Raw genomic sequence first — 24986 nt, 5'->3', positions numbered from 1 at the left:
AGTTTGCCAGTATGGATAGCCCAAAGGCTCCAAGAGCCCGGTGCCCTCAATACACCGGGCTCTATATTTATTATTTAATTAATATAATATTTATTTATTTATTTATTATATTTTTAATATTATTATTTTTTAGTTAAAAAATATGGTTAGAAAACTCTCATTATATCTTTATAATAAAACTAATATATAATTTAAATGATTTAATATTAGACTTATTTTAAATATGTCGATAAGAGCATTCTAATAGTATTATTTTTTATTAAAAATTAATTATATATTTAGTTTAATTAATTAGATTATTTAATAAATTATACAAACGAAATTTAAATTTTCAGATTAAGCTTTTGTAAGGCAAAATTAGTATTTTTAAAAGTTAAATAATATTAGAGCTGCGCTTCAAATTTTTAGATGGGGCTCTAAATTTAGAGCTCCAGCTGACTCTAAATTTGGAGCCCTATTTGGAGTTCGACTGGAGCTCCATCTAGTTTCAAATTTAGAGTTTTGAAGTTTGATTGGAGATGCTAGTGTAACATAATTAATATACCGTAAGTTAAATAATGAAACCTAGTTTTTTTTCTTCTTTTTAATTTATCAGAAAAGTCCTGCATTCTAAGTTTATAATTATTCATTCTTTACTATAGACATATTTATTCTTTGCCCCTATCTTTTGCTTTGATTGTCTTAAAAAACTCTTAAGTTAATTTTAACCTAACATCAACTACAAAATAAAAAATATTTTATTACTTTTAAAAATAGGAAAATCTCAAATGCCCCTCATTTAATCTCGAAACATTATCTTTCTTTTTATTTTAAAGAATCTTATTTAGGAGTATTAAGATCATTATGCATCTATAATTTATTTAACCCACCTATATAGTAAATAAGAAAGAGAATAATAAGTTACTATTAATATAGATTGCTGCTATGATCTGTAGCGTATGACTTAAAAGAAATAATAGTCTTTAACAACAGTGAAAAAAATAGCAGCCATATTCTCAGATTAGACAGACAATCAGGAGGTGAACGAGGCTAAGAAGATCAAAGACTTTACCCTGGGAGGCATTGGGATGATTTTATTTTGTCCCTTATTCTCTTAATTTTGTTAAACAGTGGATCTTCTAGTGTTAGTATAATGGTCTAGGAGTCTATTTATGTTGTTTTGTTTGTCATATAAGTGGCCATGTTACCTAATTTTTTCCCTAGTTTTATGCTGCCTCCAAAATATTTGAGTTTGAGGAACATGATGTGGAATAATAGGTGGTCAGTTCGATCTAAACTTTGCAATGATGCCGTAAAGATGTTTATTGTTTCAATGAAACAACGCGTAACCTTTTGTCAAAAAAAATAATAATAATGCAACGAGTCATTTCAAGATGTTAAAAGTAATACATATCAATATAGCTGGAGCGAATGATAATAAAGATAAGTAGTAGAATATTTTTGATAAAAAAATTAAAATTTTCCTTTTTATAATTTTGAACTCGTGAGAAAAATGATAAGTGGATTTTATAGCAGAACAAAGGTGGGTTGGGTTGCCCAGTTTTGTATGAGCCGATCTGAACAGGACATCGACCCGACCCATCGTTGGCGATTGGCGTGCGATCAATAATTTTGATCGTGCTCGCTCGTATCGAGCGGCTCTTCTATATTCTCATTTGGGTGCAATTGAAAGGGAAGGGATAGTAGATTTGTTATCCACAGTGTTAGGTTTTTTAATTGTTGGCAATTATGTACAAAGAATTCTAAGTATATTTTTACATGTATATGAGCTTCATACAAGTCTAGAATATCTCTGGTTTGAAGAATTGCAAGTTTATTGGAGAAAAGCTGTTGAGTTCACACCGCGTTCACAAACGCGTTCGAACTCGGAATCTGCATTCACACAGACAGAGAGCCGCGTTCACAAACGCGTTCGAACTCGGAATCTGCGTTCACGGGTTCGAATTCGGAATCTGCGTTCACACAGACAGAGAGCCGCGTTCACAAACGCGTTTGAACACGGGTACTGCGTTCACACAGACCGAGAGCTGCGTTCATAAACGCGTTTGAACGCGGGTACTGCGTTCACACAGACCGAGAACAGCATTCACACAGATCGAGAATAGCGTTCACAAACACGTTCAAACGCAATCTGAAGAATTCAAACTGTCGTGTTCGAACGCACTTGGGCCCGTTCGAACGCACCTGAGATTAAGTCAGGCCATTCGAACGCACTTGGGCCGAGTTCGAATGCACCTATGAAGTTTACAATTTATTGGATTTTCGTGAATACGGATAAGACTCGGATTTGGCTCTATTTTGAAGATCATATATAAAGATTGTGAAACCCTATCTCTAGGGTTGTTGAAGAAGCATTATTGAAGAAAACTTCTTGAGGCTACATCGGTTCTTCAATGAATAAGGTCTTTCTCATATACAAATCTTAATTTTTAGGTTGGACGTCAATCATAAGAAGCAGTGAATCGTGGGTTCTAGCAAGCAAGACTAAGAGTAACAAAGTCGTTTGGATCAATGAGTTGTTTTGTGAGTCAGTCTTGTAACTGCTAATATTCTAGTGATTGATTTTGATCCGAGTTTGGATCCGTGGTTTTTTTCCCGTTTGAGTTTTCCACATTAAAATCTTGGCGTTCATCTCTACTTTCGTTTTTAATATTTCTTCCGACTTTTACTTAAGCAACGAACAATATCATTGGCTAAAGATTAGATACATACGTGTGTCTAGGGATTTTTTCACACAGAGGTATCCATTAGTGATCAGTATAAATATATGTATACCTCCAGAAACGTGGCAGGTTGTTGAGCTGTTAACACCAGTTGGGTGGTGAAACAAAAACATGGCAAACGTGTAGCGTAGTGTAGTGTAGACGCACAAGTCACAACCAAATGGCCATGCATATGCACCGAGGCTCTGAGCCACCCACCCAATTCTTCCACAAAGCCCACTGAATTTGTACACGTCTTTCATTCCAAGTTGAAAGGTCAAAAACTCCATATAGCCTGCCATTTAAGCAGAGAAGAACCCCACCTTTTAACCTAAAGAATTGACCACCGGAGCCATGGCAAAGCCAGCAGGAAATGCGCAGATTACGACGGCCAAGGAATGGCTGGAATCCGTCCACTCCAAGAGCAACGATGAGTCCATGGCGGACTCACTCTGGAACGGTGGCTTCTTCGACGCCATCTCCCTCGCCGGCCTCCGGGTGGCCTCCGTCGAACAGGGCCGCGCCGCCGCCACATTCCGCATCCCCGCACACCTCACCGTTAGCCCTCTCTCTCTCTCTCTCTCTCTCTACTTGATCCCGTCAACTAAATCTTTGAAAAGTTCTGAGGCATCTCGTCGAACAATTGCAGGACGCGGACGGGAACTGGCAGCCGGGGCCCATCGCCACCGCGATGGACGACGTGGGCGCGGCAGCGATCATGTCGCTGGACGGGAGGATACCTATCTCCGTGGAGTTCGATATCTCATACTTTTCGCCAGCTAAGTTCGATGTACGACGATGATGATGTTATTACTACTTGGGAGGTTTAATTTTCGTGTCTGATGACGGTGATGTGATCAGGAAGAGGTGGAGATGGCGGCGCGGGTGATAGAGAGGAAGGGGAGGCTGATGGCGGTGATGGTGGAGATAAGGAAGAAGGGAAGTGGGGAGTTGGTGGCCGTGGGAAGGCAGTGGATGACATTTTCTCGACCCGTGAAGAGCAAGATATAGTTCATCTTTCATCCACAAAAAAAAATAAAATAAAATAAAATCTAAATCTATGAATTTCTTGCAAAATAAGAGTGATAGATCTCTTCCTGTATTTCACATGGGAATCAGGTAATGAACTAATATTTTATTATAGTTATGAGAGTTCTTTTAGGATAATTATACTTAGATTTTCTGAAATATCATCCATTATGTTTTTAAAATTTTATATTAAAAATAATATATAATTATCATGTGATTAATGTTAGGCTCTCTATGACCATTTGGCTCATATTTATCATAGAGTAAAGATCATGATAAAATAGCTATTTGACTTTAGTACAATTTATCTTTAATCAGTATATATATTCAAGTGTGCCATTAGGGAACAACCATTAACAGATATGTAAAACTCTCATTATTTATTAGCAGAAGATAAATAAAGAATAAAGTATTCTTTTTATGCTACATGAAAGAATACCTAAAGCTTAGATTCCTTTATCCTTTCTTGAGACAGATAGGTACTGGCGGTTTACATCCTTCGGTATATTTCATGTCAATCCCCAAGCCTGATAACAAAGATCATATATCATAATTCAATTTTAAACCAAAAAAGAATAGTCGCTAAAACAATAGGTACGTTCTCACTGGTAAAAGTACTTGGAGAACTAGGGCTAGATAGAAGAGGATGTCTGGAAGACAGTGAAGAATGATCTCAGAAACAGACTAACAGTAAGAAAGTTGCTGTAAGGAACTATCTTTAATTAAGATAAATGGGCCACGAAAGAGGAGATTTGTAATAGGCTTAAGCAAGAAAACCTATGATAACTTCTTTTTTAAAAAAAAGAAAAACCCAAACTTATTGCAAGCAATGCTTAATAGGAAATACTGAAAGAAAAGCCATCCAAAGTAGTTTGCTCAAGCCTTGATGTTCTGGTCATATCTTTACTACATCCAGCATTATGATTTGTGCTGATTCTTTACCTGAATCCTTCCATCAGATGTTCCTAGGATCAAAACTTCTCCATTGCTATCAACTGCCATGCATTGGACCTTGCAGTTAGTACCAGTCTGAAGAGCTCCTATCCTAGTGTGCTTCTCCTTTGACCATATCTCTACCACACCAGCTTTACAACCCAGGTAAATCAACTCTGTGCTGATAACCATTGATCGTACTTCAGTGGAAGATGGTATTGATCCAACAAGCTTGTAATTTGAAACGTCCCATATCTGTAAAAGAGAACTGAAACCTCAAAGACGTGTCAAAACCAAAATTGAAGTAGGAACAGGCTCAAATGAATGCAACAAGCAGGAAGCAAGAAGTTAATAGAAAGGAATGGCTTTCTGATACATAAGAATAGTTCTTATTAATCTGATGAAACACAACCAAACTTAAAGGGAAGATGATGAACCAGATGAATTTGAAATTTAGGAATTCAGCGTTATACATTAGCACTACTGATGGATAGTTCTAGCAAGAGTGCAACTGGGTGATCATTCGAGTCTATAATATTCTTTAAAGATTAAATATCCTTTCTTTCTTTTTCTTCATTAACTCTTAACTAATCTCATCTAATTCTTTTATCCTTCTTACTAAAAAGAAGAGGTATTACCTTGACTGCTGCACCATCTAAAGAAGTGCTGGCTGAATAGAGCAATTTGTCATGAACTTGTATTGCATATATAGGATTTGTTTTTCCCAGCAGCTTTCTGTTACCGGATTGGATCGTACCCAATGTTCCAGTAGCCAAATCAATTTCCTGTAATAGGTAACCAATGAGTACAAAACATATGGCATGCCTCATATTTCTGAATGTTGGAGTTTTCTTGTCATATTTAAAGGAAACCTGGTTTACATCGCATTAGTTATGTCGCACTAACCAACTGACTAGTGGAAGGCAACAAAAGATATAAGCAGACCTGGATACTACAATCAAGACACCCACTGAAAAGCTTCCCCTGTACAAGAGCCAAAGACTTCACATACTTGTTTGGGTTGAGAATCTTGGAGACCCCATTCCACGATAGTACCTAACACAACAGGGAATAGATTAAGATTATGCCAATACCTATTAGTACAGATCCTTTTTTTCTTTTCCCTTCTTTTGCTACAGTGTTGCTGATACAGATTAATATTTATTTTCAGAATGATGAAAGCCTTGGACGAGGCTTAGAACCTTCAATTGCATGGATAATTATGCAAAAAAGTGAAAAACTTAACATCGTTTAGAATAGATATTCAGGAATGTTGGACCTGATGATGTGAAATTTTTAAGCATGTAAGTCATAAAATAGTATATATAGTATGACAAAAAGGGAAGGTATTAATGCTGAGTATTAAAAAGCACCTTGATGCCAGCTCCCTGTGGGATAAAGCAGGCAATTGTACTTGAAACAGTTAAACTATGAACCGGATCTTTCACGTCATGAATCTCTATACAGTGAAGACCTCCATCTCGAAGAGACCATACCTATTCACATGCATTAAAAGTCAAGCATAGAATTATCTACGTATTCTGCTATAACTCTAAATAACATTAGAACCGCATACCCTTATGGATTTGTCAAGAGAACCACTGTACAGCTTGCCTTGTAACATTACCAAATTGGTGACTGCATTTGAATGTTCACGAGCTTCATGGACTAGATGAAGAAGGTTCTCACTACCTTCCCAAACCTATGGGTTGCATCAAGTAATACATATTAGGTTCAAAGACATATAAGAGTGAAGAACATTTAGCAGCTGAAGAATCTCATAAAGTCTCATGAAGCATAGATGGTGTAGAACTGCAAATGAGTAATAGTAGCTACGTGAGATGGCACTTTTCCAATTTGAATAAATAATATCCAACCCATTTTAGCCCCTTGTGACTACATGGTTATTTAAACCAGTATTAATTTTTGCACGAAATGGCAATAGAGCTCCAGAAAAACCTAAAAGCATTCACCTTTATAGTTCCATCAGAGTGACCAGAGAATATCAAGTTCTTGAAATAAATTATGGACAGCACTTCGCCATTGCTGCTGCAATCTACTTGAATCAGCTCCTTATGGCTCCACATGTCCTGACATCAAGAAAATCAGAATATCAAAAAACTAGGAATGAACTGTCCCAGAGGTCTTCTTACACAGAGATAAAGGACAGCTGCCTTACAATGCTGGACTCTTGTCCGTCTGAGAGAAGCTTTAGCATGTCATATGCTAAAACTGAGTATTTCCTCAGCTCTCTTAAAGTTCTCAGTACATCTTTTATATGAAGAGTGAGGTCGTGCATTCCCTCTGAAAGTTCAAAATAGCACGATATGCAGCATTAGAATGAATAAAGTGAAAATACATCTCGCTTGTTTTCTACCTCTATCTGAAAATGCATGTAAAATACAATTCTTTATGAAATCAGAAGAGGTGCAATTTGTTTATTGTTTGAGCTGTATGCATTTGCTTAATATTAGTAATTGCACGAAATGTTGCATTTACTCATAGAGTAAGATTATGTTCTTTTGCTTTTAGTGGTTGCATTTTTAATACTTTTATGACCTTATAGACTGAATCAGAATCTGCATATGTATGATACCTACCAGGGTCATGCATAAAACTTCTCACAGCCAACATAGCAAGGGCTCTATCATCAGTATGTCTTGCAGACTTGAGAATCACTATAAACTGCCGTAACAAGCAAACTCTTGCAGCTCCTCGTACCCCAGTATCAGGAAGAAGAGTGAGCATGTGAGTGAGCCAGGTTGCAGATACAAGGCATGCCGAGAAGAATTCTGCATTTCTGCTCTTCAGACCTTCAGCCAAAGCTTCAAATAGCAAACCAAACTCATGGCTGACTAAAGCATAGGCCATTTTTCTTTCCCATTCATTAGCAGCCTTTTCTTCTCCCTATATCAATCAAGATGATGTCCAACACAACTGAGAAAGGAAGAAAATGCAAAGAATGCAAAGAAGGAATTCTGAAACAAACAAAGCTAATTGATGGATCAAATGAATATTGATGATGAATATCAATAAGGACATTGGTGAACTACTTTAGCTAAAGTTAGATGGGCAAATGTGACAAGATTCATAATAACAAATGATTAAAGGCCCAAAAGTTGAGATTTTCATGTAAGACATAGTTTTAACCATGCGAGTAATAGTCAAGAATTAAAACTGACTGCATTATCCTCAGAATCTTCAAGCACATGGCCCATCTGCTCTGCTTGCATCAATGATCTGTATCTTTTATTCATTTGTGCATGCTTTAACATAAGAGCTCGACCAAGGGGCCTCCCAGAGGATGAAAATCTGCCTTGGAGGGCAATGATTGTCTCAGCAGCCAACAGTTGGATACCAGGGGAATCTGGATTATTGAGGCATGAAATAAGAGCATCTATAGCTTCTTCACGGTAGATACTCATTTTTCTTGGCTCCACCTGATGCAAGATCAGTTAATCGTGAGACAATTTGAACTTTCTAGAGATTTACTTTCTAAGTATTAAGAAATAAGTACTAACTACCAAGAGAAGTTCCTTAAGTAGATCTTATGATAGGATTACAGTAGATATGTTGGTTAACAATGCCAATTGGAAGCTGCAACCTTTGAGGTAAGTTATACAAAACAGCTCTTCAGAAGATTAAGAAAATGCTGGATTTTCTCTGACCGGTACTAAATATTTTTGATGACAAATATAAAGGTGTTAGTAAGGAAATAAAATAGGAAAAGATAATAAAGGCTAACCAAAAGATCGAGCTGAAGAAGGAGTCCTGCCACGATAGGCGATTGCTCCTGAAAAGTTCTCTGAAGATATATAAGAAGTGTATGCATCATACTTAAAGCACTTCCCCCCTTAATGATATAAAGAAGTTGCTCATTAAATGACCTCCTGAAGAATACAATTCTTATCAGAATCCAAGTTATCCAATAGCAAGTAAGCTGAAGTACTAAAATCATGCGCAAGTTCAGGAGCAACTTATGACAGCCCAAAACCCTAGATGCAAAAGAAATTGAGAAATAGATTGAAAAACATTACCTTCTTAGCTTCACTAATTCATAAAGGAACTGAACAATCTCGAACTGCTCCACATCACTCACTACATGAAAGCTTTCCAGAAGGGGCACTAACTTAGATTTTTCGGCAATAATATTCCTGCAGTGCCCATCTTCCTCCATGCATCTTAATAAGATCTCAACCACAGCCATCCTTTCCACCACCTGCTCAGCATCCAACCTTGAAATGACACTCTCAATAACTCTTTCGGAAATCAGGTTAGAAACAATTGTGGATTCATTCTTATGGTCTCTCAGTATCTGATTCAAAAGGAAAATTGAAGCAGTCTTAGGCTTAATACACATTTCAAATGAATCATCTTCACTCCTCTTAATAGTTTTCATTAGAGCCTCAGCCATATCCATTTCAATAAGACGCTCCCATGAAGGACTTAACAGATAAATCAGCACAACTGCCTCCGTCAAACCCTTCTTGAAGAGAGCAACCATGCAGTCCACATCTGAATCAACCCTGGTGAGTGTCTGAATAACAAATTTGTCCTTAGAAGCGAGCTCAGCAAGCAGGAAAACTGTCATCAGTAGCACCTGAGGACTGACAGAGTTGAACAAAATTTCAATAAAACCATTGACAACTGCAGGTTTTGCAAGTGCAAAAAGAATCCCAGGTTCTCCACTGGTTTCCATCCAGTACTGTCCAATCTGGAGGACAGCGATTTCAGACTCACACAAAATATCAGATGTACAAAGGCATGATATGGCTAAATGCAGATCACCACTAGTGCAATCAAAGGAAGCTTGGCTTATGACACTTGTTGGAGAAGGTGCATGGCTCAGCCGATTGGTATCTGGAGCACCCTTTGGAGGAGGATTTTTCATTCTAGTCGTGGTCGAACAGGGGTTCTGCTCCTGCCAGCTTGCTATAAGTCGTTTGAGGACATAATTCGTCTTGGGTAGCTGGGTGCTGTGAAGTTGTTGGTGGGTGATTGGGCATGCCGAATTACCACGTCCCAGCCATTCCTGGATTGCCTTCCGCTCATATGTTTGACCAGTCTCAAGCGTCACAGGATCATCAAATATTTGGCTTGTTATTGGGCAGACAAAGTCCTTAGGAGGAGTTTGTCTACCATATACAAGTATGTTATCTGAATTAACCATTGAAGGACTCGGCAAGCTACAGAAAGGAAAGAAAAAAGGAAGATACTGATATTTCTGTCACCTAGAACATAATTACAGGTGAGTATCAAATTATCCTGTAAGGATGAAGCAGAAGTAATCGCATTCCTCTTCTTATAAGAGGTTTGGATAAATGAATTAAGCTAATCAATTCTACTATTTTTCTAGAAAAAAAAAATCACATGACAAGATGAATAACATAGTAGCTATGCCTTCTATTTTAAGATGATTAGAGCATAGTAGCATACCTTGCAGATTCAGCAAAGATTTGTCCACTTCTCTGAGAATGAAATGTGTGTGGCCGTGACAATGCTGTCCTATTGTTGCTTTCCTAAAAGACAAACAACATTGGTATTTCAGCTTTCAAAACTTACACAAGGTTCATAGGCAGATCAGTCAAATACGACTAGAAAGAATGTCTTTCTGTTAGCGAGAAGAGCTTAACCTCCATATCAGAATCCATTTCCAAGGAAGAGTCCTCTGACATGTCATCAGATGAGATAGTTGGCCCAGAATCAAATAATAGGTTTGCTGCAGAATTTCTGGCATCTTTCGATAGTTGCCTGACTAGGAGATGTGGAGGAACCCTTTGAGGATACAAGGTTGGTGTTCTTGAAAGGTTTCTTTCGCTTTTGCTGTTTTGCCTGCTATAGACTTTTATTGTTTCATCCTCTCCGGTCCATATTGGCTGCAAAAATTAGACATAAGTTATAATCCAAATCCCTGATAATGGTAGCACTAGAGCTAATATTCATCATAGAAAATAACACAACAGGAAATGGAAAAAGAAGCCAGCATGTGGAGAAAAGCATCACAGAGGCTCCCAATCTTTAAAAGATTTCAAACAAAGCATATCATATCAAAGATAAAAGACTGATCCTAAGAAGAACAAGAGAATTCAATCCCAAATCATGTCATATGAGCAGAAGATCCAACAGGTCTATGAAATCAAAAGATATATCAAAGAACAGTAAAAGAGGGGAAGATTACATTCAAATATCCCAAGAACCACTGCTGTTGAATTTTCAGGAGGATGTTAAGTCAAGGCTGATTACTATAAAAAGTAAAAAAGGTTTGTAAAACAGAAGCAGTAGCAATAGTGCTGTCTGATCATGTATAGTGCTCTACTAGTATGCCATTTAATTTGTTGTCCATGAATGTGCAGCAAGTAGCTCATCATGCAAGTTGTGCTACTACAAGAAGTAAAAGGAAAAGCAAAATGGGCCCCAATTGACATTAAAACAGGAAATCTCACAAAAAGAAACTACTAGTCTACTACTTATTTAGAAGTATCCTAAATAAAAAAAGGGGGGAAATAGAAATATTATAATCTTCGTCAAACAGTTGAACCTGATATCAATTCAAGTAACAATTCAAATAAACCAAAATACCCTAATCTGTTCAACATCATGGAAATATCAAAGTTATTGCACATAAAACTACATAAATAAAATCTTCTACAAGTAAACCAAATCTTATTAAAAAGAAAGTTTGCATTACGTTGTACCGCCCATTCCTAAATCCAATCTCCTCCTTCCTCTCATCCTCCTCCTCCTCGTCATGATCTTCTTCTTCTCCTCCTCCTCCCGCCACTGCCTCTTTAGTTCCCTTCCCTCCACCATTAATCCTCGTCAGAATCAGCTCCGGCAGAGCCGGCACTTGGAGAACCCCATCACCCAATTCTACAACCTCCTTAAGGTACTCGGCGTAAATCCTCGAATTCTCGTCAAGAACTGTCCCGTACACCCGCTCCAACTCCTTCAACGCCTCCGCCTGTCCTCCACTCATCCTCGACAACACACTCATGGCCGCTGCCGCCGCCACTTCAACCGACTTTCCGTCCTTCTCCTCCACGTCGGCGGCGGAGGAGGATAGAATCCGAGCTCGTTCGTCGGCGAAGCAGCGGATCACGGGGATGAGGTGGGGCACGAAGAGATCTTCAAACACCTCGGGCGCGATCTCGTGGCGCGCGAGGGCGGGATCGAGGGAGAAGACGTCGAGGAGCGCGACGGCAGCGGCGGAGGAAGGGGAGGAGCGGCGGCGGGCGGCGGCGACGAGGGCGAGGAGGAGGAAGGAGAGAGGGGTGGGTTGAGGGAGGGAGAGGAGGAGCTTCTCGGCGGTGCGGAGGGCGGAGGGGGAGGGGCGGCTCGGTTTGGCGGAGGAAGAGGAGGAGGAGGAGTCGAGGGCGTGGGAGAGGAGGGAAAGGGCTTGGAGGGAGGCAGTGGAGGAGGAGGGAAAGAGAAGGCTCCTGCGAGCGGCGGAGATTGTGCGGTGGCGGAGATCGGGATTGGAAAGGAGCTCGTCGAGGAACCCGGCGGTATGGCGGAGAATGGCGGCAAGGGAGGGGGTCGGCGCGGTCATTTTTGCCAGAGCGGTGAGTGGAACCAGTGGAAGGTCGAGGAGATTGCTTTAGGATTCGTGCCGGCCTTGGTGTTTGCCGGTGCCGGCCTACTGAAGAGAAGAAGAGTGGTGGTCGAGGGGCATTGGAGTAGATAGGTATGACATGAAGGGCATAACGGTAAATCTCGAAGGAATTAAAATTGCGCGGTAAACGCTCGCGTCGAAGGTCGTTTGGACTAGACGGCAATGGCCGGCTTCAACTCTCAACTCTCGAGGCCCCTCAACGTTGCTGGCTGACCTGCTTCCCAGTGATACGTGGAATCAGTATATTGGCTGCGATGCGTACATTGCATGTCATCGTTGGCTGTATTGCTTGCCTAGAGGCTAGAGCGCAAGCCGACCAGCTTATCCATACATTAGAAATACTCTTGTAACGAAGATAAATGAGAGCTTTGTGAACAGCAATGACTTATGCTACCAGGTTTTAGGTTTTTAACTAATAATCTAACACCCCAATCCTCCTAAAACTCCACAAGATGGAAGCCATCATCTAGTGTAGAAAATAAGGTGCTTAATGAAATCGGCCTCACGAGAGCAAACAAGAAGAGTCAAATTCAGCAAAGGTAAGGATTCTTTTATATTTTATTATTGTTACTATTTCTTATATTTTAGACCATATAATTTGTATGAGGCTATGAGTTTGACGGCTTCTTTTGCTAATCTTGTTGCACATAAATTAGTCACTTTTAAAAGAGAACTCAATTTTTTTCTTCAGTTTGGGTCTATGACTCTGTCTGTTTTAGCTAATCTATTTGTTAGGGATGCTCTAAGTATTGCTTTGAATACCTAAAGTTTTTTTTCCCCTATTTTAGGTATCGAAGTTGTTTGTTTGTCTAATAAATATTTTAAATATTTTATTATTTATTCAGTATTTTATATTAAAATATTTTTTTGTTCAAATTAACTCATGATGTTAAGTAAAAATTTTATAGAAAAAAAAATTGGGTTATAAACTTCTCATGAAATATAAAAATATAAAGTATGTTAAATATATAAAGTCATTCGTAAATGTCCCAAAAATCTAGCCTAGAGTTATATAAAGTTGGGCGCAAGTTGGGTCAAGGCTCACGGTGATGTGACATGGACTCTATAACATGATTCCAAAATTCGATTGGTTTCAGTTGGATGTAGATATAAATACCGTGGAATTTTGTATTCAAATCTTAGTTACTCTATAATTGATTTCTAATATCAAACATTATATCTGAAGTAATTACTCTACGAAAATATTTCAACAGTAGTCATCTGGATGACTACTCAATTTTCTCTAGCGTTCTGATACTCTAAGTATTAAATTCAGAGTATCCAAACAGTCCTTAGTAATCTATATTTAAATATCACAACTGTATTAGAGAAGGCCTATCCAGTCCATATAATCCATATTAATCTAAGCCTCTTTTTATCAAAGATCAAAAAGAAATCCATATCAATCTAATAATCCATCAGGCATCGGATATAAACCGTCCAAGACCAAGCTCAAACCCTGGACCGGACTCGGCAACGTAATCGGATCCTTCTCGGGTCCAGCCCGTCCAGTTCGTTGACGACCCCGCTCCGCTCCGCTCCTTTCATGGCTCCGTACACGTGGAGTTGGAGGCCTTCAAATCTCCGCCGTCGACGGGCTCGACTCCTCTCCCATACGGATAGATCTGCTACTCCTCTCCATCTCCACACACAGAGCTCCGACCGCCGCGGCCATGGCGGCTAGGTTTCTTCTAGGGTTTCTCGCCCTCCTCGCCTTCTCGAGTTTCGCCTTCGCCATTTACGAGGATCAAGTCGGACTCGCGGATTGGTCAGTGGATCCGATCGTTCTTTTATTTCTTACTGTTGATTGAACTCTTGCCGAGTTCATGGAGTATTTTTTAGATCCGTACTACCTTTACGTGTTGAACAATTCTTCATGATTGGAGTCGTTAGGGAGCTTTTTTCTTTTGTTCAGAATTGATGTCTGATCTGGTTAAGATTGGCGTTTACCTTGCTTCTGATCGATATCAATGGTTATACTGTTCTCCATTAAAAAGTATACCTTTCCTTATCTGTGAATATGTTGCAAATTTGTATCGCTAAAGTATTCTTCGAATGGGATACATGTAATACTTTTCATTTGATCTATTGTTTTAGTGTAGCGTTTTATTAATGAGGTATGTATGAACATCCTAACTCACGAGAGCATTAAATTGTTGTCAGAGGTCTTAAGAAGCATGGTTCTGTTTTAGAAAATCGGGTGATGAGTGGCTTGATCTATTTGTTGCCAATTGAATTAAGCTATTGACCTTCTTCTGCAGGCATCAGAAGTACATTGGCAAAGTCAAGCAGGCTGTTTTCCACACTCAAAAGACTGGGAGAAGGCGTGTAGTGGTCTCAACAGAAGAAAATGTCATCGCCTCTCTTGATCTTCGTACTGGGAATATATGTGAGTTACACTTGGCACTTGAAGGGCCTTTTAATACATCGTTTTTCTGCAGTATTGGATAATTGACTTGTAAAACTTTGTGTATATCTCATGTACTAGTGCAGTTTACTTTTTCCTTTACTAGAATTCTTTCTATATGGTGATGAACTTCTCTTGATGCAGTTTGGAGGCATGTCCTTGGCGAGAATGACAAAGTGGATCAACTTAGCATCTCTCTTGGGAAGTGTGAGTCCTTTGTAGTCTCATTTAGTAGATCCTTTGTAGTGTATCATACTTTATTTTTTAAATATTGAAAAGGTACTTGCTCTGTTACTTTGTACTCTGAGAACACATAACTGTTATGTTCTAGATGCAGTCAAGAAATAGATATTAAGCTGTAGAGAAAGTTCTGAAAAGGTGTTTCTTTCAGATGTTATTACGCTCTCTTCTCAAGGTAGTGTACTGAGGGCATGGAACCTTCCTGATGGCCAGCTGATTTGGGAGTTTAATTTGCAATTTTCAGCACCCTCAAACTCGTTGTTACATGTTCAAGTAAGAAGCAAAGATTTATGTTAGTTATTAGAATGTCCCATTACCGTTGGTATGTTATCTTTGATGAGTTTATTCGACTTCAATTGTTTTATAGGCAAAAACTAGAACAGGAAAAGACAACCTAATTCTAGTTTTTGGTGGAGGGTGCCTTCATGCTGTATCAAGCATAGATGGGGCTATTGTTTGGAGAAAAGATTTTGCCACCGATAGGTACTGCCCAACTCCTGGACTTCTTCTAGAGCTTCTCAGATTTATAAGTATTTACAGAATTACAGGTTATCTTTTCTTAAAATTACTGCAGTGTGGAGATTAAACAGATCTTTCAGCCTCTCGACAGTGATAAAGTATATGCTGTAGGTTTTCTTGGTTCTTCAAAGTTTGCTATATATGACATTGATGCTAATACTGGGGAGGTGCTAAGGCAACGCACAACATTGTTGCCCAGTAGTATATGTGATGAAACAGCAATTGTTTCTCATAATTGGTTAGTTGCACTGGATGCCACCAAGTCGTCTTTGTTTCTGATTAATTTCGAAGGTGAAAAAATAGAATATCATCAGGTATATGTTTCACATCTTGTTCAAGATTTCTCTGGTGCGGCTGAACTATTGCCTTTGAAATATAAAGGCATTTTTGCTATAAAGACTGCTTCAAGTATTGTCCTGCTAAGAGTTAAAGGAGTGAGTGAACTGGAGGTGATTGAGAATATTAACCAGCCAGCTTCTGTTAGTGATGCTCTCACTATCTCTGAAGGAGAACAAGCTTTTGCTTTTGTGCAGCATGCAGAGACAGAAATCAAACTTAAAGTTAAGCTTGATAATGGCATAACCAATGAAGTTCTTAGTGAAACTATTCAGATAGACCAACAGAGGGGTCATGTACAGAATATATTTATTAATAATTATCTTAAAACAGACAGATCTCATGGATTTCGAGCTTTGCTTGTAATGGAAGACCACTCACTTTTATTGGTACAACAAGGTGAAGTTGTTTGGAGTAGAGAGGATGGACTTGCTTCAGTTATTGATTCAACAACATCTGAACTGCCTGTTGAGAAGGAAGGAGTGTCAGTGGCAGAGGTGGAACACAACCTCTTTGAATGGCTTAAGGTAATTTTTGTTTTTTTTCCTGCATATTCTTTTTCAGCAACAAAAGCATCCAAAATATTTTTCCTTCAGGAAATTCTTGGCTAAGAGGACATTTCTCGGAAATTCTCGTTTAAGATTTTTTTTCAGAATTTCTCATTCAAATATTTTATAAGATGTATGAAGGTGAGGAAACCAGGCTAGCACAGTTATGGTGCACAAGAGGACCAGAACTGCTAGGAAATTACCATCCAATAGGACGTTTTTTTGGAAGTTCTCCAATAAGATTTTTTTGTGGAAATTCTCAATCAGATATTTTTATAAAAAGTATGTAGATGAGGATACCAATACAGCACAGTTTTGGTGCACAACCAGCTGTCGAGCTGGATGCCTATTTGGCGGAAGTCTGGGATTCAATGCTGTGAAAAGAGAGTGCACTAGCATAAGGAAATCAGAAAATAAACAACTACTCATATGAGTTTCTTTTTGAATTTCGATCTAATAAATGCTATATAGGAGGTAAATACTTAGAGCTCTATGCTATCTAGACCTCAGACAATTTCAAGAACAATATTGCATTTATATGCTTTTAACTGATAGGTCATGGTTTTTCTAACTTTGTTTAAATAGTGTTTCTCTTGGGTTTAAGGCTTTAAGTAATACTAGGAAAAGTACTGCGATGATAAATGGAACTTGTTGACCATCACAACCATTTCATTTGTAAATATTAGAGTTAGATCTTATTATGCTCTGCTGATAAAATTTCTTTCTCATCTTTACTTACGAAGGGACATATGCTGAAACTTAAAGGAACACTCATGCTTGCTGGTCCTGATGATCTGGCTGCTATACAAGAGATGAGACTAAAAAGTTCTGAAAAAAATAAGATGACACGCGACCACAATGGGTTTAGGAAACTTATTATTGTATTAACTCGAGCTGGTAAAATTTTGGCACTGCACACTGGAGATGGGCGCATTGTTTGGTCTCACTTACTTCCTTCCCTTCGTCGATCAGAAGCCTGTGAATCTCCATCTGCATTAGGTATATATCAGTGGCAGGTTCCTCATCATCATGCAATGCACGAGAACCCATCTGTTCTCGTAGTTGGCAGATGTGGATCTAATTCTGAAGCCTCTGGTGTTCTCTCAGTCGTTGACTCTTACTCTGGGAAGGAACTTGAATCTGTAAGCCTTGCTCATTCTGTAAGTCGAGTTATCCCGTTGACCTTGACAGATTCATCTGAGCAGCGACTTCATCTCATCATGGATGCCAACTTCCGTGCTCATTTGTATCCAAGAACTTCTGATTCTGTTGATATCTTCCACAGGGAAATGCCAAATATATACACATATTCAGTTGAAGTTGAAAAAAATAGTATCAGAGGATATTTTTTAAAAGATGGGTGCAACGTCAATGACAATGATGAATATTGCTTCGATACTAAAGAGTTGTGGTCTATTATTTTCCCTTCTGAGAATGAGAAGATCATTGCTACTGCAACAAGAAAGATGAATGAGGTTCTCTTCCGTGGTGCTTTATTTGTTTTGCTTCTCTAGTGCAATTTTAAAAGAAAAAAACTGAACTTTCTTTGCACCGCTAATATCTCTTCTCTAGGTTGTTCATACCCAAGCAAAGGTGGTGGCAGACCAAGATGTGATGTACAAATATATATCCAAAAATTTACTTTTTGTTGCTACTGCTTCTCCCAAGGCTTCTGGAGAGATTGGATCTTCAACACCAGAAGAAGCTCGGCTAGTTGTATATCTTATTGATGCTGTCACTGGTCGTATACTGCACCGAGTGACTCACCAAGGTGCACAAGGCCCTGTCCATGCTGTAAGTGGCGAGTATTTTCAACCACAGATAGTACATCAAACAACTTCATTTGAGATAACTTGTTTATATTTTCTTATTTCAAGGTCTTAACTGAGAACGTGGTTGTCTATCACTACTTTAATCTCAGAGCACATAGATACGAAATTTCAGTCATTGAGATTTATGATCAATCTCGGGCAGTAAGTGATTACCTATATATAACTTCCAACTTCTTATCAATCTCTTAACATTTGACATTGTATTCTTTTAGTTTTGAAAGACATGGACTGTTACGTTAAAATGTCTTGTGCAGGACAATAAAGATGTTTGGAAGCTTATATTGGGAAAACATAACTTGACTGTGCCTGTTACTTCATATGCCCGTCCAGAGGTGGTAACTAAATCCCAATCATACTTTTTCACCCATTCTGTGAAAACAATGGCAGTGACTGCAACAGCTAAGGGCATAACATCCAAGCAGCTCCTAATTGGGACAATTGGTGACCAGGTTAGCCAAACTATACAATCCAGTCAATGGTATTCCTAAAAAACAAGCTGTTGTTGGTTCTTTGACGTAAAATTCATCTATATCAAGATTTCCAAATTGACTAGATTAGACTTCTTTTGATTTTTTTATTTTTTTATTTTTGGTGGCAACTTTTACTACTTTCCGGTGATACTATACATCTTTTGATTTTTGACAACCTATGGAGATTTAGCAGACAATGAGTTAAGCATGAAATGAGGAAATATATGAAAACCTTATATTTAATTCTCCGATTATAGCATAAGAACCATTTACTCAGCCTGAAATCAGTAATTATTTCGAATCTTTGATGCATTAATTATGGTAGATTGTAAATGCTGATGTCTATTACTGGTTGAGAATTTCTTTATTCTATTGTAAATGGTGATGTCTGTTACTTGTTGAGTAATTATTTATTCTACTATGCAGAAAGATCAAAATATTTAGGCATGCATATAAATATAAATGTCGATATCTGTTTCGACCCCTTTCACCTGTCTAAATCTATTCCTGTTTTACATTTCCTCCCTGCCATTATTTTTCATCACAAAAACTAATCAACCTTCAAGTCAAACTAACCCAGGGTGCTTAAATTACTAGGATACCCTTAGATATACATATCAGTTAGTAAAACCTAACCCGTTTACTATATTTAAAAAAAAAATTCCTGTCGAACTTTTCTTTCCCAACTGTTCTCGTATTCACTAATGAAAACCCTCTCAAACCTTTCCTCCTCAACTATGCTCCTCACTAATCATGCTCCTCTCATTCGCTAAAGAGAACCCTCCCAAACCTTCTAAGTTTTCCTTCCCAATCGTGCTATTTTAAAATGAAGATGTTATGAGTGATCTCAGTTACAATGAAGTGCATTCTCACTGTGTTCTTTTCTAGGGCTTTTTTTCTTTGCCCTAAAGAGAAGAAATAATAAGGTTGAAAAAATAAACAACCAAAGTAGTAAAGTGTCATGGGCAATTTTGGTATTTGAGAAGGTATATTTTATCAACAGAAATATATTCATTAAAAAATGTCATTCCGTCCAATTTCATTTGGTTAAAGTTGATCTGAAGATTTTTTTAAAGACTTACAATGAAAAGTAGGGGTCAAATTAGATGGGTAAAAAATGAGGGGTCAAAACGAAAATAACACAAAAAGCAGGGGGCGAAATAAATTTTTTGCAAATATAAATCTGTTAATGGTTAATAACCTTGCAAGTCCATGTGCTAGCTGAGAGTAGTTGGAACAGGTTCTTATTCTTGGTACTGACTAAGTCTAACTTTGGTAGAAATTGACGTGAAAAGGAGATCTAGGTTAGAGACCGACTACTGAGTTCTTATAAAGAAATTTCACAGTCATTAGTGTTTTGACAGATGGTACACTAGAACTGTGTCTATAATTGTTAAATTACACATTTAAAAGATTTTCTAGTTTTCTTTAAGGTTGCATATTCTCATCTTGTGCTTCTACATCCAAGATTTCTAATCAGAATTAGGCACACCCTTTTTATTTATTAACTGGACTAGTATGATATATAAAGAAATGTCACTTTGTAAGTCATTTTTATTTACAACATTTAACAGATTTTGGCACTTGATAAGCGTTATCTTGATCCCCGTCGTTCTGCTAATCCCACACAAGCAGAGAGAGAAGAGGGCCTGATGCCATTAACAGATTCTTTGCCAATTATCCCTCAGGTGATCTACTTGTCATTTCACTTTACATAGTTCTCTCATTTAATTTATGGCCAATAGGATATTATTTTGCTTCTTTGTTCAAAAATGTGTATAGTGAAAAGTACATGATACTTATTGCAATGATATTGTAGGGATTAAAGGTCTCATGAAATTGCTGTTAACATGGCCTATGTGTTGATGTTAGATATAAACACAATATTTCTATAAAATATCAGTTAATATCGAAGACTGGAAATGTAATTTTGAATTTTGCATTCGAAAATAAGTCAATTTCCATGCATCTGTTTCACTGTAGGCCTCTGTATCTAACTTCTTGAGAGATTTAAATAATCAGAATACTTGGTTAATCGCTCATGCTTCTCATTAATATTTATATGCAAATAACTGCTTGATCAAAAGGAGGACCTGGGATGAAAACAGCAAAATATGTGTATTTTTTTTTCTGCATTCATTTATGCAAGTTTTCATCTTCCAATTTTATGCACAGGTCAAAGATAATCTAGCTTTACTTGGCAATTTCTGACACTACTATGTACTAACACTAGGTTCATTGCTCATCTTGTAATGGAGAAAAACCTATATACATATTTGGAATAGAGAAAAACCTATATACATATTTGGAATTCTTTATTCATTTATACTAGGTATTGTTCGACTGAAGCACTAGCTGATGCATACATCTAATAGTTGTCCAATAATTTCAAGCTGACTTTTAAATATTATGCAGTCTTATGTGACGCACTCTCTTCAAGTTGAAGGCTTGAGAGGAATCGTAGCAATTCCAGCTAAGTTGGAGTCCACAGCACTTGTTTTCTCCTACGGGGTAGATCTCTTCTATATGAAACTTGCTCCATCAAGAACCTACGATTCACTTACAGAAGATTTCAGCTATGCACTACTTCTCCTCACCATTGTTGCTCTGGTTGCTGCTATCCTGGTAACATGGAAGCTATCTGAGAAAAAGGAGCTAGGAGAAAAGTGGAGGTGAACGCATCCTCCACTTTCTATTGCGCACTGAACTCAGAATATTTTCTTTATTGACAACTCATTGATTTTGGTAGTTTCTCGACACAAGTAGTCTTTGATATGTATTATATTTGGTGCGACCTTCTGAAAGCCATTCTCGGCATTAGTTTACAGAAGTCCCAATATGCTTTCAAAATTTGTTACAATTGCAATCTCTCCTCTCACATTATTGCCCGAGTACCATTAAAGCACTTGGTGATCCAACGATTTATGTTAATCTCTTTTTCATAAAAATAATGGCACAAACAACGGATCCTGACAATGGCAGCCACTGGCATGCACTCGCAAGCTGCGACTCAAGGATTCATGGTCAGTATGATGCCCTCTCTTCCCTGCTGTTCTTCATTAGTTCCTATCTAATGCTGCTTTCGCAGTATAAAGCCTCAACCATCCAGTTGCCTGGTGGTGGGCTGGTCATATGTCTGGGATCTGGTAACTCTCGTATTGGAATCCTCAATGTTTCTTCGTGCGATGCCTTGCATTCCCCACCGCTAGGAATCTTTTTGGTGGGTACTGAAATGATCTGCTTCTCTTGTAGTGACTCAAACTTCTCTCATGGTATACAAATTATAGGCAGCTGAGTGGGTTTCTTGTAGTTTTTCCTTGGACAGATATAATGACTTTAACTGTCGTATGTGTCAGATTGTGGATTTGAAGTTGTGCTACTTCTAAACATCGGGTGTGACAACTGACAACCAGGGAAGAAGATTCCAGGAGGCATACAGATTCTTTTGTTCCGCCAATTTCTTCACTTTGATCAATGCCTACTTTTTTCAAGCAACAGGGTGGGTTACCACTACTTCCTTCAGGCATTACTGTCTCTTATAAGCCATGTCCTGTGATGCTGCAACCACTTCACAGGGAACGGAAATTCACCTATATGTAGACCCCCTCTCTGCTGTCCTTGGTAGAACCCACCAGACCGAAAAAGAGCCAAAATCTAAGAAAAGCTTAGATTCTTCCCTCACTCAAAGTGATCTTTCTTTTCGAGGATTAGGGTTTAATTTCAATTGAAATCGGAAAATATCAGGGTTTAGTGAAGAATATTTCCTATTGCTTTTGTGATGCCGTCTAATGCTCAAAAGGAGTAGTCGTCTCTTTTTGGCCCACTTCTCTTCATCCCATCAACTAAAGTGTGAGAGGCCCCCTAATGGGAAGAGATGAGTGAAAGAAATCCCCCGTCTGGTCCCAAAAGAGAACCACTGATCCAATACCATTCTCTTCAATTTGACTTGGAATCACGATGAAAGAGGGTGCTATTTGAAGTGGGACTTTAATCAATATGTTACATAGACCACCTACAATTAGGTCCCATCTCATCTAATATATTTCGCTAGGGAGAGTAATCTTCTTTTTGAAATTACATCATCACTACTGTCTGCAAGTTCAAAATGTCCATCATCCTTATTTTCATATGTCATCTCGTTTACTAGAGACTTATATATATATATACATACAAATAAATATAAAATCATTATCATCTTCTGATACGAAAAAGATAATCTATTAACATAATCAAATAAGCTCACACCGGGCATCAATGAGGCATTAATGATTCTCTCCTCCCATGTGGGGGTTGGAGGGCTGGAGAGTGGTGGAGGCCGAAGTGGATTGATTCCTTGCAGGAATAGAGGGGAAGGAAGAATAACGAAAGGGGGGGTGGGGGGGAGGCGGGATCTCCGGATAACTTATTCAGGTGGGCCCCATCCTGTACACGTTCCGGGGAACAAAGGTTGGGCCCCACGCGAGGGGCAGAGAAGCAATCAGATGAGATGAGCACGGGCGAGTGCGCACCTGGCCCCACCCCTCCACAAACGCGTCGCCACGTGGTCCCCACCATTTCCCGCTTATCCAGGTGGGTCCCAACAAAATAATAATAATTCTACGATTTTTTTTAAACATTTTTTTAAAAAAAAAAAGGAAGTTATGTGAGTTGCGTGAATAATTACTAATTAAGCTGTCTCATATGAGGAAATTAAGATTTGCTGCACAGATAATCTAGATGCTGGAAGATCTGTATAACTTATCCCTTAAATGGATAAGATTAATTCACAATAAAGTCAACTTACATCACAACTCTAGTCAATTAAATTCTCTTGCCACTACGGGAATCATCAAGTACATGTGGGCCGCTCGATCGCTATCGGACCGTACACCTCAGCCGTCCGATCGGATTTATGTATTAAGAGGTATACGACATTCTTAAGCTTTAATCGAGGTCATGTACTCATGTTGGGTGCAAACAAGAGCTTCCCATGACACCAAATAAATAAAATGTTAGATCTAATAATATAGTAAACCCCATAATTAACTAGTATTATCCTAATTGAAAGGAGTATTAGATATATATCTCAAGATTTGCTCGCATGGTGGTGTTATATATGCTTGTGCTTGTGGGGGACCGACATTAGATTCCCCCTTCTCTAACTTCGGCTGGTGTGCAATTGTGCATCTTAATTAGATTAACAGTAATAATAATATTTTTAATATTTTATTAAGAGATAAATATTTTTCTTTTTATCAATTTATGAATCCAAAGATTAAATACGAGACTTCAAAATCATTTGCATCGCTAAATAATTATTCCGAACTAAACAACACTGAGACCTTAGTGAAAGATGGCTGCCAACTATATTAGAGTAAATATATATTTTTTTTTATGGGCACGACTTTCTTTTAGACCACCCTAACCAATAGAACACATTTAAAATCCAACGTGTGGTCAGCCCGTTTCCACTTGGTTGCTCGTTTCCAATCTTGGACATTCGGATTCTATCGAATGGTGGGAAATTGTCAACTTGAAAAGATACTGAGCATAAGAATATTTAGGATGTGTTGTCTTTGACACTCTCATGGAGCAACCGATATATAAAACCTAATGGGACCCAATCAAAATGACAGATTATTATCTCCACTCGAGAGTGTTATAATTTATTAATTAAATATCGTATTATCATTAAGAATTTCTTGTCATACTTCCCCACAAGTGGAACAAAAAAATTACGATAATTTTGTTGAATAAAAAAGTAGAAGAAGAGTTTCGCCCTTCTTTTGGTGCCGCTAATTCCGCCAACCAAAAAACCACCCAGTATCCATCAAAATTTGCACCCACCAATAGGACCCAGGATATGTCAGCTGCGAGACCCAATCATTGATCCAATAGAGGGCCACCACGTAGCTTGCAAGCTTGTACGCCTCTCTTTCGGTGTTTGTTATCGCATTACTCTCCTGCGTCACACATGGACCGCTCTTGCATCACATATGGACCACTCTGATGCTAAAGATTCCCACCATATTTCTTAGGGTTTATTACATTAATCCCTTCATTTATTAAATAATATATGAATGCCAAGTAATTAAAATTAGAGAATAATTGATTGTTTGACAATTTTTTTTGTTAACACTCAATAGCTCATAGAGTATTCAAGCAACTATCCATCTTAATTTAAGAACGGTTTCATTTCACATCCTCCGTTATGCCTTTTCGATTGACACCCTATTTTTTTATATTATTTTAAAACCACTCGCCAATTCTTGCGAGGTTTGGGATTTCAGAAAGCCCCCCAAGTGAAATAAACACAAAATGTAAGGTTGGAAATGAAAAGGATCCCTAGAATTAGACACCCAAGAGATTAAGAAAATAG

General features: G+C 38.2%; 3 protein-coding genes across 3 annotated transcripts; 2 read left to right on the top strand and 1 right to left on the bottom strand.

Annotated features, from left to right (window-relative positions):
* Nucleotides 1–2743: 2743 nt before the first annotated feature.
* Nucleotides 2744–4541, top strand: LOC140768088 (uncharacterized). Its single transcript, XM_073108179.1, has 3 exons — nt 2744–3260; nt 3352–3492; nt 3564–4541. The coding sequence occupies exons 1-3, from the start codon at nt 3057–3059 to the stop codon at nt 3711–3713; spliced, it is 495 nt and encodes a 164-aa protein (XP_072964280.1). The 5' UTR covers nt 2744–3056; the 3' UTR covers nt 3714–4541.
* On the bottom strand, nt 4177–12475 carry LOC140768084 (putative E3 ubiquitin-protein ligase LIN). Its single transcript, XM_073108177.1, has 15 exons — nt 11353–12475; nt 10298–10540; nt 10101–10183; nt 8702–9850; nt 8410–8554; nt 7847–8104; nt 7265–7571; nt 6844–6968; nt 6638–6754; nt 6241–6366; nt 6038–6160; nt 5610–5720; nt 5303–5449; nt 4674–4919; nt 4177–4258 (listed from the first exon to the last, which is right to left on the bottom strand). Exons 1-15 carry the CDS (start codon nt 12211–12213, stop codon nt 4241–4243), a joined length of 4059 nt encoding a protein of 1352 aa, XP_072964278.1. The 5' UTR covers nt 12214–12475; the 3' UTR covers nt 4177–4240.
* Nucleotides 12476–13848: 1373 nt separating this feature from the next.
* On the top strand, nt 13849–21488 carry LOC140768085 (uncharacterized). The gene is made up of 12 exons (XM_073108178.1): nt 13849–14044; nt 14538–14665; nt 14828–14890; nt 15075–15196; nt 15291–15406; nt 15498–16305; nt 17070–17801; nt 17899–18120; nt 18204–18299; nt 18413–18607; nt 20203–20316; nt 21044–21488. Exons 1-12 carry the CDS (start codon nt 13950–13952, stop codon nt 21302–21304), a joined length of 2952 nt encoding a protein of 983 aa, XP_072964279.1. The 5' UTR covers nt 13849–13949; the 3' UTR covers nt 21305–21488.
* Nucleotides 21489–24986: the final 3498 nt, after the last annotated feature.

Source organism: Typha angustifolia, chromosome 10, assembly GCF_048772165.1.
Source record: "Typha angustifolia cultivar Huaian chromosome 10, ASM4877216v1, whole genome shotgun sequence".
NCBI classification, from domain to species: domain Eukaryota; kingdom Viridiplantae; phylum Streptophyta; class Magnoliopsida; order Poales; family Typhaceae; genus Typha; species Typha angustifolia.
Note: the sequence above shows the minus strand (reverse complement) of the source record. Positions and strands in the feature narration are given on the sequence as shown.